At 40.6% G+C, this 16,640-nt stretch overlaps 1 protein-coding gene across 1 annotated transcript in view; it reads left to right on the forward strand.

Moving 5' to 3' along the window:
• The window catches only part of tdrd1.L (tudor domain containing 1 L homeolog), a 51,019-nt gene extending 34,948 nt beyond the window's left edge, over positions 1 to 16,071 (forward strand). Inside the window, exons 18-25 of the mRNA XM_018224982.2 lie at positions 852 to 1,019; positions 7,003 to 7,458; positions 10,523 to 10,642; positions 10,763 to 10,879; positions 12,051 to 12,218; positions 12,387 to 12,614; positions 13,191 to 13,228; positions 14,611 to 16,071. Of these exons, the coding sequence (XP_018080471.1) occupies positions 852 to 1,019; positions 7,003 to 7,458; positions 10,523 to 10,642; positions 10,763 to 10,879; positions 12,051 to 12,218; positions 12,387 to 12,614; positions 13,191 to 13,228; positions 14,611 to 14,658 (1,343 nt within the window). The 3' untranslated portion in view covers positions 14,659 to 16,071. The remainder of the gene's footprint in view (positions 1 to 851; positions 1,020 to 7,002; positions 7,459 to 10,522; positions 10,643 to 10,762; positions 10,880 to 12,050; positions 12,219 to 12,386; positions 12,615 to 13,190; positions 13,229 to 14,610) is intronic.
• Positions 16,072 to 16,640: the final 569 nt, after the last annotated feature.

Consider the following 16,640-nt stretch of genomic DNA (forward strand, 5'->3'; position numbering starts at 1 on the left):
AGAGGTTCAACATGACTTGGTGTTGTAGAAAGTGTGGAATACTGTATTTTGTTAACCTTTATATAGTGTATACATATTGCACAGGGCTTTACAGACATTATACATGTTCCAAATGGGAAAACATGTTTTTTTCAAAACGCATCAGTTAATAGTGTTGCTTCAGCAGAATTCTGCACTGGAATCCATTTCTCAAAAGAGCAAACAGATTTTGTTATATTCAATATATATATATATTCTGACATGGGGCTAGACATATTGTCAGTTTCCCAGCTGCCCCCAGTCATGTGACTTGTGCTCTGATAAACTTCAGTCACTCTTTACTGCTGTACTGCAAATAGGAATGATATCACCCCTCCCCCAGCAGCCAAACAAAAGAACAATGGAAAGGTAATCAGATAACAGCTCCCTAACACAAGATAACAGCTCCCTGGAAGATCTAAGAACAACACTCAATAGTAAAAGCCAAGTCCCACTGAGACACATTCAGTTACATTAAGTAGGAGAAATAACAGCCTGCCAGAAAGTAGTTCCATCCTAAAGTGCAGGCACAAGTCACATGACTGGGGCAGCTGGGAAACTGACAATATGTCTAGCCCCATGTCAGATTTCAAAATTGAATATAAAAAATTCTGTTTGCTCTTTTGAGAAATGGATTTCAGTGCAGAATTCAGCTGGAGCAGCACTATTAACTGATGTATTTTGGAAAAAACATGTTTTCCCATGACGGTATCCCTTTAAATCCCATTCACATACACTAGGGTCAGTTTTGTCAGGAGCCAGTTAACCTGTCTGTATGGTTTATTGTCCATAAAGTTGCTATATTTGACATATTCTTCCCAAATTTTGGGCAGGTGATGGGAATTGGTACCGAGCCATGGTAATAGATGTTGAGCAGAAAACAATTAAGGTTCGCTTTATGGACTATGGAAACACAGAGGAACTACAAGCCGACAAGCTGTGCGACATTCCACCCAAATTCTTGGAGCTTCCTTTCCAAGCAGTTAGATGCAGTTTGGCCGGTAAGTACTGAGCAAAACTTAATATTCCTGGTGTGAAAGAGAAACACCTGGTTCCTGAATGAACTGTGTGCACTGAGCTTTAAATCATAAAGACAAAATGCCCTGAATGCTGGTGAATCCTGACGTGCAGGGAGCGCAGTTCTCGGCAACCATCTTTTGGGTCTTCCCTTCTTTTTCCGGCGCTTCTGCAATTTCCGTCTATTTCGGCGCATGAGCACTTGTCACGAACCGTGAAATTGCTCCAACTGCGCATGCGCCGATTCGCCTGTCTCAGTCTCAGATTAGCGAAGACCCGGAAGATGAACTGCGATCCCTGAATCTGCACTGAGGGGTAAGTAAAAAGTTAGGGGCATTTCCGCGGGGTAAGGCTGGGGGGGGCTGGTCTACTTAGGGTAGGGCGGTAGGTTTTTTAGTTAAGGGTTGAATTCTCCTTTAAATACAAGCTAAAGTTGAATTCAGTATTAGACCAGTAATTTTACGTAAATTATAGGGTTACTGTGTATGTCAGCAGCTGTGTAGAAGAGTAGAACACACCCTAACTCCTCACCCCTCTGTGTTTCCTCTCTGTTACGCTTTACATATCATTTAGGAAGCAACACTAAATGCCAGAACAGAGGTATGGGGCAAATATGCAGCTGCTGTGCCATGGCTGTTTTGTTTTTCATTGGTTTGCATTAGTGCCAGTTACTTTCAGCAGTACTATAAGTTGCAGTGCTGTAGTATCCATTTATTGAGGGGCATCTTACAAGAGTAAGTTCTTATAAGGGCTGTGGAGTCTGTACTTAAATACTTCGACTCCCGACTCCTTGGTTTATTGTACCTCTGACTAAAATCTGACCAAAATCTGAAAGTGTATCAAAGTAATTAAAATATAATGCAGTGTTGCCCTGCACTGGTAGAACTGGTGTGTTTGCTTCAGAAACACTACTATAGTTTATATAAACAAGCTGCTGTGTAGCCATGGGGGAAGCCATTCAAGCACAGGATACACAGTAGATAACAGATAAGTACTACTATAGTTTATATAAACAAGCTGCTGTGTAGCCATGGGGGCAGCCATTCAAGCACAGGATACACAGTAGATAACAGATAAGTACTACTATAGTTTATATAAACAAGCTGCTGTGTAGTCATGGGGGCAGCCATTCAAGCACAGGATACACAGTAGATCACAGATAAGTGCTACTATAGTTTATATAAACAAGCTGCTGTGTAGCCATGGGGGCAGCCATTCAAGCACAGGATACACAGTAGATAACAGATAAGTACTACTATAGTTTATATAAACAAGCTGCTGTGTAGCCATGGGGGCAGCCATTCAAGCACAGGATACACAGTAGATAACAGATAAGTACTACTATAGTTTATATAAACAAGCTGCTGTGTAGCCATGGGGGCAGCCATTCAAGCACAGGATACATAGCAGATAACAGATAAGTACTACTATAGTTTATATAAACAAGCTGCTGTGTAGCCATGGGGGCAGCCATTCAGGCTAAGATAAAGGAGAAAAGGCTCAGGTTACATAACACATAATAGATAAAACACCATTGTATTGGACAGGGCTTGTCTGTTATGTGCTATGTAACCTGTGCCTTTTTTCCTTTTTCCCAGCTTGAATGGCTGTATGTATGTTAATTACTTTAAAACTTCTTATTTTTTTGGTGTTACTGTTCCTAATGTATTTTTCATGTTGATTGTACTAAGAAGTTACCAAATTATGTATTTGTACACAACATACAAACATTTTTGCCAAAGCTCAAAAATATAAACCGCATCATTTGGTAATTCGAGTCTGTACATGTTTGGCAACTCCGACTCCAAAATTGCTTCCAACTCCACAGGGATTATTTACTAAAACTCGAATTGATCTCATATTTTTATTAATATATTAAATTGATTTTATCATATTTATCAATAAAATAGGATTCTACTTTACAAACGAAACGCTCACATTTTTTGGGGTTATCGCAAACCCTGATTTTTTTTGGGTAATTGGGCTAAACCCAGGGCAGACCACTTTATCTTCAAATTGGAATAGGCACATCTGCCATTGACTTATAGACAACCTCGACAGTTTTGAGATGCAGGGTTTTTGGATTCTGGCTTTGTGCAGCATTGGGTATAATAAATCTCTAAAATTCGAATTTCTGCCCCAAAAATCCCAACCAGAAAAATCGAGGTTTAGTTAATAACCGTGCGCCTGGGTGACTCCACAGCTCTGGTTCTTATCAAGGAAACTTGGCTCAAGTGGGAGTGAACGGCCAGTTAACAGGGGTGGCAAAAAAAGGCACCTTGGGTAATTTTACTTACTGATTTTTCATTTTTAGAAGGGAAATTCAGACTAGCGATGCAGCCTCTGATGCTAAAGAGGTAGAAGGGAGGGTGGCTTCTGGTTCTTACCCCTCTATTTGTTTCAGACAGAGTAATATCATTTAGCAGTCTTTCATTTCAAAAATGTTTCCCCCTCGCTGACAGGTTGAACTGAGCCACATTCAGACAAGTTAATCTTTTGGAATAATGAGATCTCTGTTCTTTCCTCCTATCAGCAAGATAATGATTAGTGCCTGTCAGCCCTAGCAAAACATTCCTTAGAATCTGTCTCATTTGTGCCGATCAGCAGGCAGGGGAATGAGAAGGACGAAACACTAAAATATACGTAGATTTTGCATATATAACACTTGTGCAACTCATGAGAAAGGGAAAATAAATCTAAAATATTAATGTTTTTAGAAAAGGGATCCTTGGGTAATTTTGATGACTTTTCAGGGAGAGCTGAATGCTCTTCTATCCCAGCAAGGGTTCAGGATGATCAAGATCTAAATGTATTACTTTGCAGAACTAAGCAAGCATTCTCTGGCCTGTAGAGGGCACTGTTTTATAAAAGCTGCCGACAGACTAAAGGTGGCCATACACGGGCCGATAAAAGCTGCCGACAGACCAAGTCGGCAGCTTATTGGCCCGTGTATGGGGGCCCCCGACGGGCTTCCCCGATCGAGATCTGGCCGAAAGTCGGCCAGATCTCGATCGGATGGGGTTAAAAATCCCGTCGGATCGCGGCCGCATCTGTTCGTTGATGCGGTCCCGCGATCCGACCGCCCGTTTGGCGAACGCTAGGATCCGATCGTTGGGCCCTAGGGCCCACGATCGGATCAGCCCGATATTGCCCACCTTGAGGTGGGCATATCGGAGGGAGATCCGCTCGTTTGGCGACATCGCCAAACGAGCGGATCTATCCGTGTATGGCCACCTTAAGTCGGCAGCTTGGCTTTCCCGATCGATATCTGGCCAAAAGTCAGACGGATGTCGATTAAAAATCCCGTCGGATCGCAGCCGCATCTATGTGTTGATTGAATATTGATTGGTCTGACGGCCCGTGTTGGCTACATTATGATCCTGATCGTGGGCCCACTTCAATGTGGGCATATCGGGGAGAGATCCGTTCGTTTGGTGAAATCGCCAAACGAGCGGATCTCTATGTGTATGGCCACCTTAAGGCTTCCTGCACAATTACCCAATTTCAGTATGGCCAGGGCCGCCATCAGGGGGGGACAGGGGGCACAAGCGTACCGGGCCCGGGCATGAAAGGGGGCCCGGCAGCGCTGCATTTTTTTGAAGTTCCGGGCCCCCCTTACGAGCGCCCAAGCCGTACGTCCTCCCTCTGCATTGCCGAATGCTGAAGTGCCGAGAAGCCGATGCGCCGAAAAGACCCGAAGTCACGGAAAAAGCCGAAGTCCCGAAGCGCTGAAAAGACCCGAAGTCACAAAAACAGCCGAAGTCCTGAAACGGCACAAAGACCCGAAGTCACGAAAGGAGGCGAAGTACTGAAGCCATGAGTTCAATTCTACTGAACACCAGTTTGTGTTTTTTTTGTATTATTTTAATATTCTATAGGCCCCTGCCCCAATTTTTTTTTTAACTTGTAAGGGGCCCCTTGCCACCAATGTTTTTTTTTTTGTTTGTTTTTTTAAAAAAACATTTTTTTTTAAAAATTTTTTAACTTGTAATGGGGCCCCTGCCACTTTTTTTTGTTTGTTTTTTTTGTTTGTTTTTTTGCCACCAATGTTTTTTTTAAAAAAAAACATTTTTTGGGACCACAATTTTTTTTAACTTATAAGGGGGCCCCTGCCACCAATGTTTTTTTAAAAAAAACAACATTTTTTAAAAATTATTTTTTTTTGGGGGGGGCCCCAATTGTTTTTTCAACTTGTAAGGGGGCCCCTGCCACTTTTTTTTTTATTTTATTTTTTCAAAAAACTTTTTTTTTAATTTTTTTGGGGCCCCAATTTGTTTTTAACTTATAAGGGGGCCCCTGACACCAATGTTTTTTTTTACATTTTTTTTGTTGGGGCCCCAATTTTTTATAAGGGGGCCCTGACCATCAATAGCTTTTTATAACTTGTGGGGGGGGGGGTTGCTTTTTTAGCGCTGATGTCTGTGTGGTCTTTTAACTGCGATGTGGAGTGGGCGGCATATGGGGTGGAGCTTGGTCGTCAGTGTGGGCGGGGCTCAGGGGGCCCAAAAATTTTGTTGTACGGGGCCCCATGATTTCTAATGGCGGCCCTGTGTATGGCTGCCCTTCCCCTTGAGATTTTGGATATGTGACAGAGGGTGCTAAGTCTGAAGTCCATTTAGGGAGAGAATTGGGGAAAACTGCTTTTTGCTTTCTAAGATGCACCATATCCATCACAGCTCAAGGTAGGTGTTAATTTTGCGAATTCCGTGTCTGAAGAACCCAACATTTTGGAGCAAGCTGCAGAGGAGTGCATATTAATGCAAGTATGTTTGTAAATAGCAATTGGATGGATGCATTTATAAACATACATTTACTTGCACTGGGGTTAGTAAATGTGTCCTTTACTCTTATAGCAGTTATTATGTGTTTTATTGAAGTGTCCAACATTCTGCACAGCTGTACAATAAAGAGGTCAATACACTGAACAACCAGAATTACATACACAGCAACTGATATAAAATGGGAAGAGAACCAAAAGGGCTTACAATCTAAAAGGAGAGGGGGTTGAGACACAAGGTGTGGGATGGGCAAGATTGGAAGTAAGCAAGGTGAGAGATTTAGCAAGGGGTATTGCATTTAGCAGCACACTGACGTTATGCTTAACTAAATGTGGGGAAAATGTGTTTTAAAAGACAGTTAAAAGTATAAATGCAATTAAATTACCCCATTTTGCTTGGTTTTCCTACCCTTACCTTCTCTTTTCTCTGAGATATCAAGACAGGATATGAATTGGTATATTGAAGCATTTCATTATATTTATTGGAATTATCGCCCAGTTCACAGAAAATCTTGCTCAAATCTGACACCTAGTGGTGGTACATGCACAGAGCTACTGTTTGGGGCAGTGCCATGCCTGCTATACACTTTTTTTATCATTGGGTTTCCAAATTCAGAAGAAATGTGCAAATAGTGTAAATGTACCCTGAAAAAAGAAAGAAGACATTGGCATAACCAGTGTTCTGATGTTGTTTTAACAGCATTAACTGAACTTATAGGGTGGCTATTGTCAAATAATGTCCCCCCTCTCTCTATGTGGGCTGTATAGCACTATCAGGGGGCGCTATTATTTCCTCCAAGTGGAGTGCAGACTCTTATTAGCCCACGGCTCCAGTGGGGGAACAATTTTTTTAAAAAAAGGTGCCTTTAAAGCAGCAGAGGAGAAAAAGAACTCGATAGAACTATACTATTAGATCTGTGCAACCTGGTACAACTATAAGCAAATACACCCCCACTACTGATCGAAACTTTAACCGTAACAATTTAAAGGCATGATAGCTGATTTAAGTTATATCTGTTAGTTGGGAATATGTTATTTTCATACTACTATTGTAGATAAGCAGATGAGAACACAATAGTATTGAGCATGCTTAATTTGAACAACTGCTCAACCCTTGTACTCTCACTAAGGTATCAGACCTGTTCATACCTCTTCTATTTACTCTCTTGTCTTTTATTGTGTGTTCCTAGGTGTGAAGCCTGTCAGAGACAAGTGGGACAGAGACTCCATTATTGCCTTTCGGACCAGTGTAGCAGGAGTAAAGCTCAAAGCAAAAGCTGTCAGCAAGATAGATAGTGGCTACAGAGTGGAGCTGGTGGCCAGTGATTCTGGGAGCAGTGTAAGTGAAGCTTTGGTTGCAGAGAAGGTAGCTGTGCGTGATACTGCCCAGGAGGTTGGAGAAGCAGGGGATGGGCACCCAACAAAGCAAAAAATTACAAGCAGGGCTGAAAATATCTTGATGGATGGATCAGGGGATAAAAGTCCTCAAAGCACCAAAGCGCATGCTCCAAAGTTCCAGGATAATATAGAGTCTCTTCAGGCCAATTCTACCCCTACCAAGGAGAAAGAGGTTTGTGTGAGAAGCCCCTCCAGAGAAGACTCATTGGACAAAGCCATTGAACCCCCACTAGGAGCAGAAATGAAAGGTAAGCTACATTTTTGAGAGATTTTATTTTCCAGAACATGCACCATTGGGGTGGGTAGAGAGAAAGCTTGGGAACTGCTCAAGGGCTTATCTTAAAATAGTGGTGGCCCACCATTTCACTCAAATCAGCAAGGAAAGGGATAAAGTGTGTTGAGCAAAAGTTTGTTCACAGTCTGGATAGCCACGTTGATAGGGATGCACCGAATCCAGGATTTGGTATTCGGACAAGATTCGGCCATTTTCAGCAGGATTCGGCAGAATCCTTGTGCCTGGACAAGCACGCGCTCTTATTTTTCCCTCCCTTCACTGATTTGCATGTGCAAATTAGGGTTCGGATTGGGTTTGGTATTCGCAGAATCTTTCACGAAGGATTCGATTGTTCAGCTGAATCCAAAAAAGTGGATTTGGTGCATCCCTACACGTTGACAAAGATAGTCTGGCAACCTCATCAGAAAAGTATAAGAGACACAAAAGGATTCATCCTAAATCATGTAAACCATTTCTTAATGTTCTGTGAGTGAATGTATTTGGCTAAAAATCAATTCGATTGTGAGGCTCAGTTGTCCTTCGGGTCATTGAGGTTCCAGCAACTCTTTTAGCACCACCTACTGAGTTTCATCAAACGCTCAAGCTGCTTTACAGGCAGATTTTTGGCGTTTGCTACTTTTTCCTCTGGGGCAATTCCAATAGGCAACTTTTAGTTAATTTGCATAAAATGTGTATACAGCAAATTCCTCCCATGAATCTATATACCTATTAATACAGGTGAATACCTTGGGGCCCTTCCTACTGCTGACTAGCATTGATTTGTTACCCGCAAATGCCCAGGTCTTTCTCCATTATGAATTTCCCCAACATAGTCCCATTAAGGGGTATGTTGGTGCATATTTTACACATAAAACTGGACCCAATCCAGAACCATATTGCAACCTACTACAAATTCTAGTTCCAAGCAAAGAATTTACAATTGACACCCAATACATGATCCTTAAGACAGTTTTCTATCCACATACAAACAGGTGTCTATTTGGCACAGTACTAAACAATCCAAGTAGATTATATGCACTGCATGCCCTTTGTCTAAGTTCTAACTTTCCTCATAAAAAAGTGTTACATTTGTAAAGCCATACTAATTCCTATCTATAATGCCATTTTTCCAAAAATATCATCTTAAATGTGATTCCTTAACAAACCATCAAACTTGCCTAACAGATGTCAGACTAACAGGCCTGTAATTGCTTGGCTGAGATTGTAATTTTTTTTTAGATACACACATTTAAAAAACGAATAGGATTGTTTTGCCTCCAATAAGGATTCATTATATCTTCATTTGGATAAAATACAAGCTACTTTTTTATTATTACAGAGAAAAGTGAAATTCGTTTTAAAAATTTTAATTATTTGATTAAAATTGAGTCTATGGGAGATGGTCTTCCCATAATTCAGAACTTACTGCATAAAGGGTTTTCTGATAACGGATCCTAAATTTATATTATAATTACATCAGTTTTGTCAAAAAAATTCTAAAATCAAAAGAATGTGGCCTGGCTTAAGCTAAAATAAGTCTGTAACTACCCTAGGGTGTATTCCGTCAGACCCAAGCCACATTGATTTTGCTTAATTATATATGTACCATATATCAGCCATTGAAAACCTGTTTGAGCTGAGCCATGAGTACCTTTATAAAGTTGACCCTGTAACTTGGACACCTATCTTGTATACATTTAGGAAAATAACTGATTATGCACATATTATTTTTTAAGAGTCATAGAACATGTGGATTTTCTAATGGAGCCCACCCACTCAACCTGCATCTTTTTACTACTCATACACTTTTGAAAAAAAAACCTTTTTGGGATTAGTCTTTGCTTGGGATGCAGTCAGATCCCCATTTACTTTTTTGGCTGTCCTCATTGCTGCTTTACAATAATTATAGTATTTGTAGGTCCTAAAACAAGCGTTTAACCACATAGGATGGTCCTTAACACTTACACTTACATTTCTTCCTTAAGGCAATACATTGAGATCACTAATGGTTTAAAGGGGTTGTTCACCTTCCAAACAGTTTTTCAGTTCAGTTTTCAGCTTGTTCTCCAGAAATAGACTTTTTTCATTTACTTTTTTTTTTTTTTTTTACTGTTTTTCCAAAATCTAAGTTTAAAGTCCCTGTCTCTGGTGTTGAGTCTGGCAGCTCAGTAATTCAGGGGCAGATTCTATTACAATTTTGCAACATTGAGTTGATCCATTTCTCAGCAGCATCTCTGGAGTATTAGCAACTATTGTATCAATTCTAACAGCTGCCTGTAATGAAACTCAGGGTAGAGTCCTGCGCGGGTCCATTTTTTGGGACCTGCAATCCGCAACCCGCATTCTTACCCATTTGGAACTGCTATCCGACCCTACCTGCAAGTACCTTAATCGCAACCTGGACCCGCGACCCGCTGACCATCAAGAAACAGGAAGTGCTGTCATTGTAAACCGGAAGTGACATAATCGGAAGTAGCCATGACCAGAAAAAAGGCGTAAATATCGCACAGCCCTACCCGCAGAACCGCCGACCCGCGTCTTTACCCGCACCTGGAGCTTCTACCCACAACCCGCAGGGTACCGGACCCGCTGCAGGACTCTAAATCAGGGATAATGCTCAGCAGGAACAAAGATAAGAAATGTATCAATTAAATGTATCAATTTCGAACAGTTTACTTTTGGAAAAAGTATTTATTTCTGGTGAACTGTCTGTAACCAACTGAACTGAAAAAAGTGTCGGAAAGGTGAACTCTTAAGTGTTATTTTGTTCTGTACAAGACAGATATGTCCATAAAACTACATTTATGTGGTGTGTTTTTGCTTTGGAGGAAGTAGCAGGATTTAGGTGAATTCCTGTGGTTCCCACGTAAGGAAATGCTGATACTCGGCTCATTAGCTCTTCATCATTTAGTTCAAACACTCAGTTTAACGTCGTCGCCTTGACTTCCCTGTAAGTGGGTGAATATTTAATGTGTGTTGTGCTCTGCATGGTGGTCTGGTATTTGCATGAAAAAATCCCTATGTTGTGTTCTGCTCAGAATCCAGTGTGTCTCGTCGTTGGACATCGATAGAGCTGCCATTACAAGATGCCGTGCAAGCTCTGGTGCTTTGTGTCATAAGTCCTGACTTGTTCTACGCCTTTCCCAAAGAAAACCGAGGTAAGTGGAATATAGGGAACTTGGGAAGAAAGATGGTTCCTTAGCAGTATTTCCCATCATGCTTGTGACTCTTAGTTAGCAAAGATGCATTTTTGTCCCTGACTGTTTCTCTCCTTGCAGTGGATGTTGGGAAGCTCCAGCAAACAATGATAGAGATGGCCACATACTGCAGCGCACAGTCCGACAGTCAGAATTTCAGGCCGACAGTTGGTGACGCTTGTTGTGCCAGGTTCACAGGTCAGTAGGAGAAGCTCCTTGGGTCCACATGTTTTCTTGCACTTTCTGTAGAGGGAATTGAGGACAAGTTCCTATTTGTCATAGAAATTGTTTTCGTGCCCCCATTCCCCCACATAAACAAAGTTGGGCAACACAAGCATGAAAAAGTTACTAAGGGGTGCCCAATTAGTGCTGTAATTGGTTATCCTTTAGTTCCTATGTGGACTGGCAGAATACAAGTCAGAAATCCAAAAATGTGCTTCAACTGTTGGTAAGCAACATGTTGCTCGTGAGCCATTTGTTGGGGATCACTGGTCTAAGGGAAACAATATGGCACCTTCTTCCCATATGTAGAAATACATATATATATATATATATATGTGTTCTGGGCACACAAGCTATAACCTCATACTGTACTGTCTAATGGAATCAATATGGCACCTCCCTCCTCCCATATGTATAAATACAAATATACAGAGAAGGAATGTTCTGGGCACACAATAAGCTATACCCTCATGTTGTACTGTCTAAGGGAATCAATATGGCAAATGCTCCCATATGTATAAATACAAATATACAGAGAAGGAATGTTCTGGGCACACAATAAGCTATACCCTCATACTGTACTGTCTAAAGGAATCAATATGGCACCTCCTCCTCCCATATGTATAAATACAAATATACAGAGAAGGAATGTTCTGGGCACACAATAAGCTATACCCTCATGTTGTACTGTCTAAGGGAATCAATATGGCAAATGCTCCCATATGTATAAATACAAATATACAGAGAAGGAATGTTCTGGGCACACAATAAGCTATACCCTCATACTGTACTGTCTAAAGGAATCAATATGGCACCTCCTCCTCCCATATGTATAAATACAAATATACAGAGAAGGAATGTTCTGGGCACACAATAAGCTATACCCTCATACTGTACTGTCTAAGGGAATCAATATGGCACCTCCTCCTCCCATATGTATAAATACAAATATACAGAGAAGGAATGTTCTGGGCACACAATAAGCTATACCCTCATACTGTACTGTCTAAGGGAATCAATATGGCATCTCTTCCCATATGTATAAATACAAATATATATGTTAGGCTGTGTATGTATTCTAAATTTAGTAAGAATTATTCAGACCGAATCCCTGCTTACTGGCTCATGCTTTCTGTGTTTATTCCAGGGGACAGCCAGTGGTACAGAGCCATTGTGTTAGACACTTCCGAATCGGAAGCCCAAGTTGCTTATGCAGATTATGGCAATACTGAAAGCCTTCCATATTCTTGCCTTGTTGCCATAAAGGAGAGTTTCCTGGATCCTCCAGTCCAGATCATTAAATGTTGTCTTGCAGGTAATCCACGTTGTGATTTGGTGCAGTGTAAAGGTGCTTATAACTACTCCATGCTACATCACTTGTTGCCTTTCCTAAATGAACTTTTGCAGTCTCAGAAAATCCCATTCCTGACATTTTGGCACAGTGGGTGCCAGAAAGCTTAAACCTTCCTAAACATTTTCCTAGGTGTGGAGCATGTTGATGAGAAATGGATGCCATCCACCACTAGACTTCTTCAGAGCCTGCTGCTGGGATGTGAGCTTACTATCACTACACTGTCGCTGCAGACTGGGATACACTCTGTGGCTGTAGAAAAGATGACGGAAACTGGAGCTCTGCTGGTACAAAATAAATTAATTAGTGAAGGCCTGGCCAAGCAGTGCAACCCAAGGGCCAATAAGAACCAATGCAAAGGTATGTCTGTGAAGATTATGGGGTGCAGCATCTACAATAGCCCCCCCCTAAACTAAAATCTTGTCTGAAAACCCTCTTAATTACGGAAAGGCTGTCTCCCATAGATTCCATTTTATCCAATATCTTTAAAATGATTTCCTTTTTCTGTGTAATAATAAAACAGTAACTTGATCCCAACTAAGATATAATTAATCCTTATTGGAAGCAAAACCAGCCTATTGGCTTTATTTAATGTTTCCATGATTTTCTAGAAGACGTAAGGTAATCCAAATTACAGAAAGATCCGTTATCCGGAAAACCCCAGGTCCCCAGCATTCTGGATAACAGGTCCCATACCTATATATATATATATATATATTTATATACCTTTGTATATTACTCATGGAACAGTGTTTGGAAATGTTTTGTGGCAGTTATCTTAGGAAATCCAGTAATGGAAAAGAAGCCAATTCCAAATTTAGAACACTTTAATATGACATATGTAATGCGCAGGGATAACAGTTGTAATGCTATTGACTGCACTTTGCACCAATCAACTATTTCATTTAAGCTCACATATCTGTGTCCCTTTTCCAGAGCGAGAGGAGTGCTGCTGCCAAGACCTTCGAATACGAGTGAGTAAATGTGACGTATAAGTGTTCTAAAGGCATTTCTTTGTAGCAAAGCTTTTTGCAGCATGAGCATTTGTAAGTTGTCTGTAAATACACTGTCTCTCTCTATACCACATAGCAGCTGAACCTTGGGAATTGTACCCACCCATGCCTACATGGCAATTATATATATAACGCTCCTACAGAATTAGGGGCACTCTAGTTAAAGAAACAGTTCAGTATAAAAATAAAAACTAATGGGGTAAACAGCCCTAGAATACAAGTTTCTTTACTAGCAGACGTGTTGTCATAAGGGATGTGACAGTTTTGGAACATGGTTAGAGGTGCAGATGTAAGATTATTTGTCTTCTTGTTCTGCCAGCTGAGGGGAGCACTTTTCAGTTCATCAGTCTGTAATGCAATGCAAACTGTTTGGTTTGCTTGGAGTAAGTGTAACACTAATGGAATATGGGGTACATTCTTCTCCAACGAAAAAATCCAACGAATCTGCCGCTTCCCATTCATGCATTCATGCATGGCAGCGCCTGGGAACTGGTACTTTTCAGCCTGAAATCATTCAAGTGAGCATGTTCTTGCTGGAAAGCACCAGTCTCCAGCACTGCCCCACATATCCCACCCAAGTCGAAGCAAGGCTGAAGTGGCAGCGGCAAGTGCTTCCCCATATGCCATCACAATACTATGAGTTTGTATCGGTGTGGTTATATGCATAACAGATCTTGCCAGACTAATCTAATTGTGTTTTATGAGGATAGGAGCAGGAACCTAGATTCTGGGATGGCAGTGGATGTGATTTACATAGACTTTGCTAAAGCATTTGATACAGTTATACACAGAAGGTTACTGGTTAAATTAAGGAATATTGACCCAAAACATAGTATTTGTACTTGGATAAAGATGAAGGCTCTAGTAAGGAGCTGAAACATTGGATTAAAATAAACTCTGGGATATATATATATACTATGGAATTTATTTTGTTTGTCGATTAAAATCAGTTACTCTGAGCCTGTTGAGTGCGGTATATTTTTGTTATTTTGTACAAATTTTACCTGTACCCATGCATGCTGTGTTTTTGTTTGGTGAGTGCTCCTCCATGTTCCATATATATAAAATACTGTATATACATTTATTTTTTTCCAAATTCTTTTTATTAAACCTTTAGGTTTTCACCCAACAAGAAAGAAAACAAAGAAAAATAAAATAAACCTATTCCAGATTACATAATGTATTGGCTAATCAAAGTGTCATCTTAAGTATATACATATATGTAATAATCTTATGTAGCGCCTGTGTATGACATGTCCTCTGTACCATATGGTTTCTGGAGCCATTTATTTACCTGTGTAGATCTAGGCCTGAAATGCTTGTTCTGTTCTCTCTCTCTCCAGGTTGAGAAAATGGAAGCGACCCTTCTGCACCTTATGAATAAGCTGTAACTGCCGACTCCACGAAACTAAGAACTCGTGCAGCTTCTTCAGGCTGTGTCTGTTCAGAACATGCATCTTCTGCTCTGATCCTGCACTTCACTCCCACCCACCCCCTTTTTATTTCTAAGATATGCTGAGGATTTTATGTACGTTCTGATGTACAACTGCCAGACGTTTGGGCAGGACAGCTTTTGGAACTTGGCTAAGAATGTGCAGCCCGGAGGGGATTTAGAATGTACTGAAAATAGTTTTCCTTTGGTTCTTTGCAAATGTTCTTTCTTGTATCAGAACCTCCAAAGAAGCGTTTTGGGCTGTTTTCTTAGTTTAGTGTTTATGTTTGACTGTTATTGTTTGAAAGGAGTATTTTGCAACTCGATTATAGTGTTGTATGAAAAAGGGGGAAGCAATGGAGTTTCCGTATGAGATTTCAGCTTGTTTTACATCCTTGGCAAACACTGAAACCTTGGGGCCTGCCAAACTTCGTCCATGTTGGTTATGTACAAAGGCAGAAACATTTCTGTTTGTAGCTTTGAACTAGAGATTAATGATTATTTTTGCTAAAACCACTTTCAGCTTTGGGATTTATTTTTCATCTGTTTCAATTTCAAGTCTTCAACCTCTTTTCTCTCAGCTGATTTGCACCTGTCCATGTCGCTGAGCTTCCAAAACGCAATTCCAGGCTCTGCCATAGACTGTCCTGCTGTAGGCTTGCAGGTCATTGGTTTTCTACACAGCTTAGTTGGTTGTCTGAAAGTTACAGCTCATTCATATAACTAAGCCTAATCCAAATGGCATGGGGAATAGTCTTTTCATAATCCTCAGGGTTTTGTTGGGCACCGCATGGCTGCACTGTGCTGTTCCTGTTCTGATTTAGTTCTATTTTTAGTATGTTATAGAATGACCAATTCTAAGCAACTTTTCAATTGTTGTTTTTTTTTTATATTTTTTTTTATTATTTGTCTTCTTCTGGCGCTTTCCAGCTGTCAAATAGGGGTCACTGAAAAAAACAAATTATCTGTAAAGCTACACATTTATTGTTATTACTACTTTTTATTATTCATCTTTCTATTCAGGCCTCTTTTATTCATATTCCATTTTCTTATTCAAATCAATGCATGGTTGCTAGGGTAATTTTGACCCTAGCAACCACATTGCTGAAATTGCCAACAGGAGAGCTGCTGAATAAAAAGCAAAATAACTCAAAAACCCCAAATAAAAAATGAAAACCATTTGCAACTTGTCTCAGAATATCACTCTCTGCTTCATACTAACAGTTAACTCAATGGTAAACAACCCCTTTAATTAGCCATAATTTTTCCTCTAGGCAGCACTTCCTATGACTGTAGACATAGGGATTAATATTTTTTCGTGGGTTTTTCAGGGACGTGGACCTGAAATGCGGTTCATCCAAGGCACAGCCCCCCGCTAATCCTCCTTGTCAATGTATTGGCATTTTACACCTCATTGGGTTTTAAAAGGAAATAACGATGGATCCGAGAAAATGTCCAAGTACATAAAATCAGTTTGGTTATTCTTATTTTCCACAGCAGATTTGGTTTTATCAGTAACAGGTAGGCAATGCTGGCTTACCCTCCTGCAATGTTCCCTCTAAGCTGTGCCTTAAAGGGGAAGGAAAGGCTAAAAGTAAGTAAGCTTTATCAGAAAGGTCTATATAAATACACCAGTAAACCCTCAAAGTAATGCTACTCTGAGTCCTCTGTCAAAAGAAAAACCACAATTATTTCCTTCTATTGTGTACTCATGGGCTTCTGTATCAGACTTACTGTTTTCAGCTTAAACCTCCAGGGCTTGGGCTTGAGCATGCTCAGTTTGCTTCTCTCCCCCCTCCCTGCTGTAATCTGAGCCCAGAGCTATGAGTGAGCAGGAAGAGACTCAGGCATGAAGTGATGTCACACCAAGCTAATATGGCAGCTGCTATCCTAAACAAACAGGGACAGTGTCTAGAGCGTATGGAAACGCATAAGAATAAT

This window comes from Xenopus laevis, chromosome 7L, assembly GCF_017654675.1.
Source record: "Xenopus laevis strain J_2021 chromosome 7L, Xenopus_laevis_v10.1, whole genome shotgun sequence".
NCBI lineage: Eukaryota > Metazoa > Chordata > Amphibia > Anura > Pipidae > Xenopus > Xenopus laevis.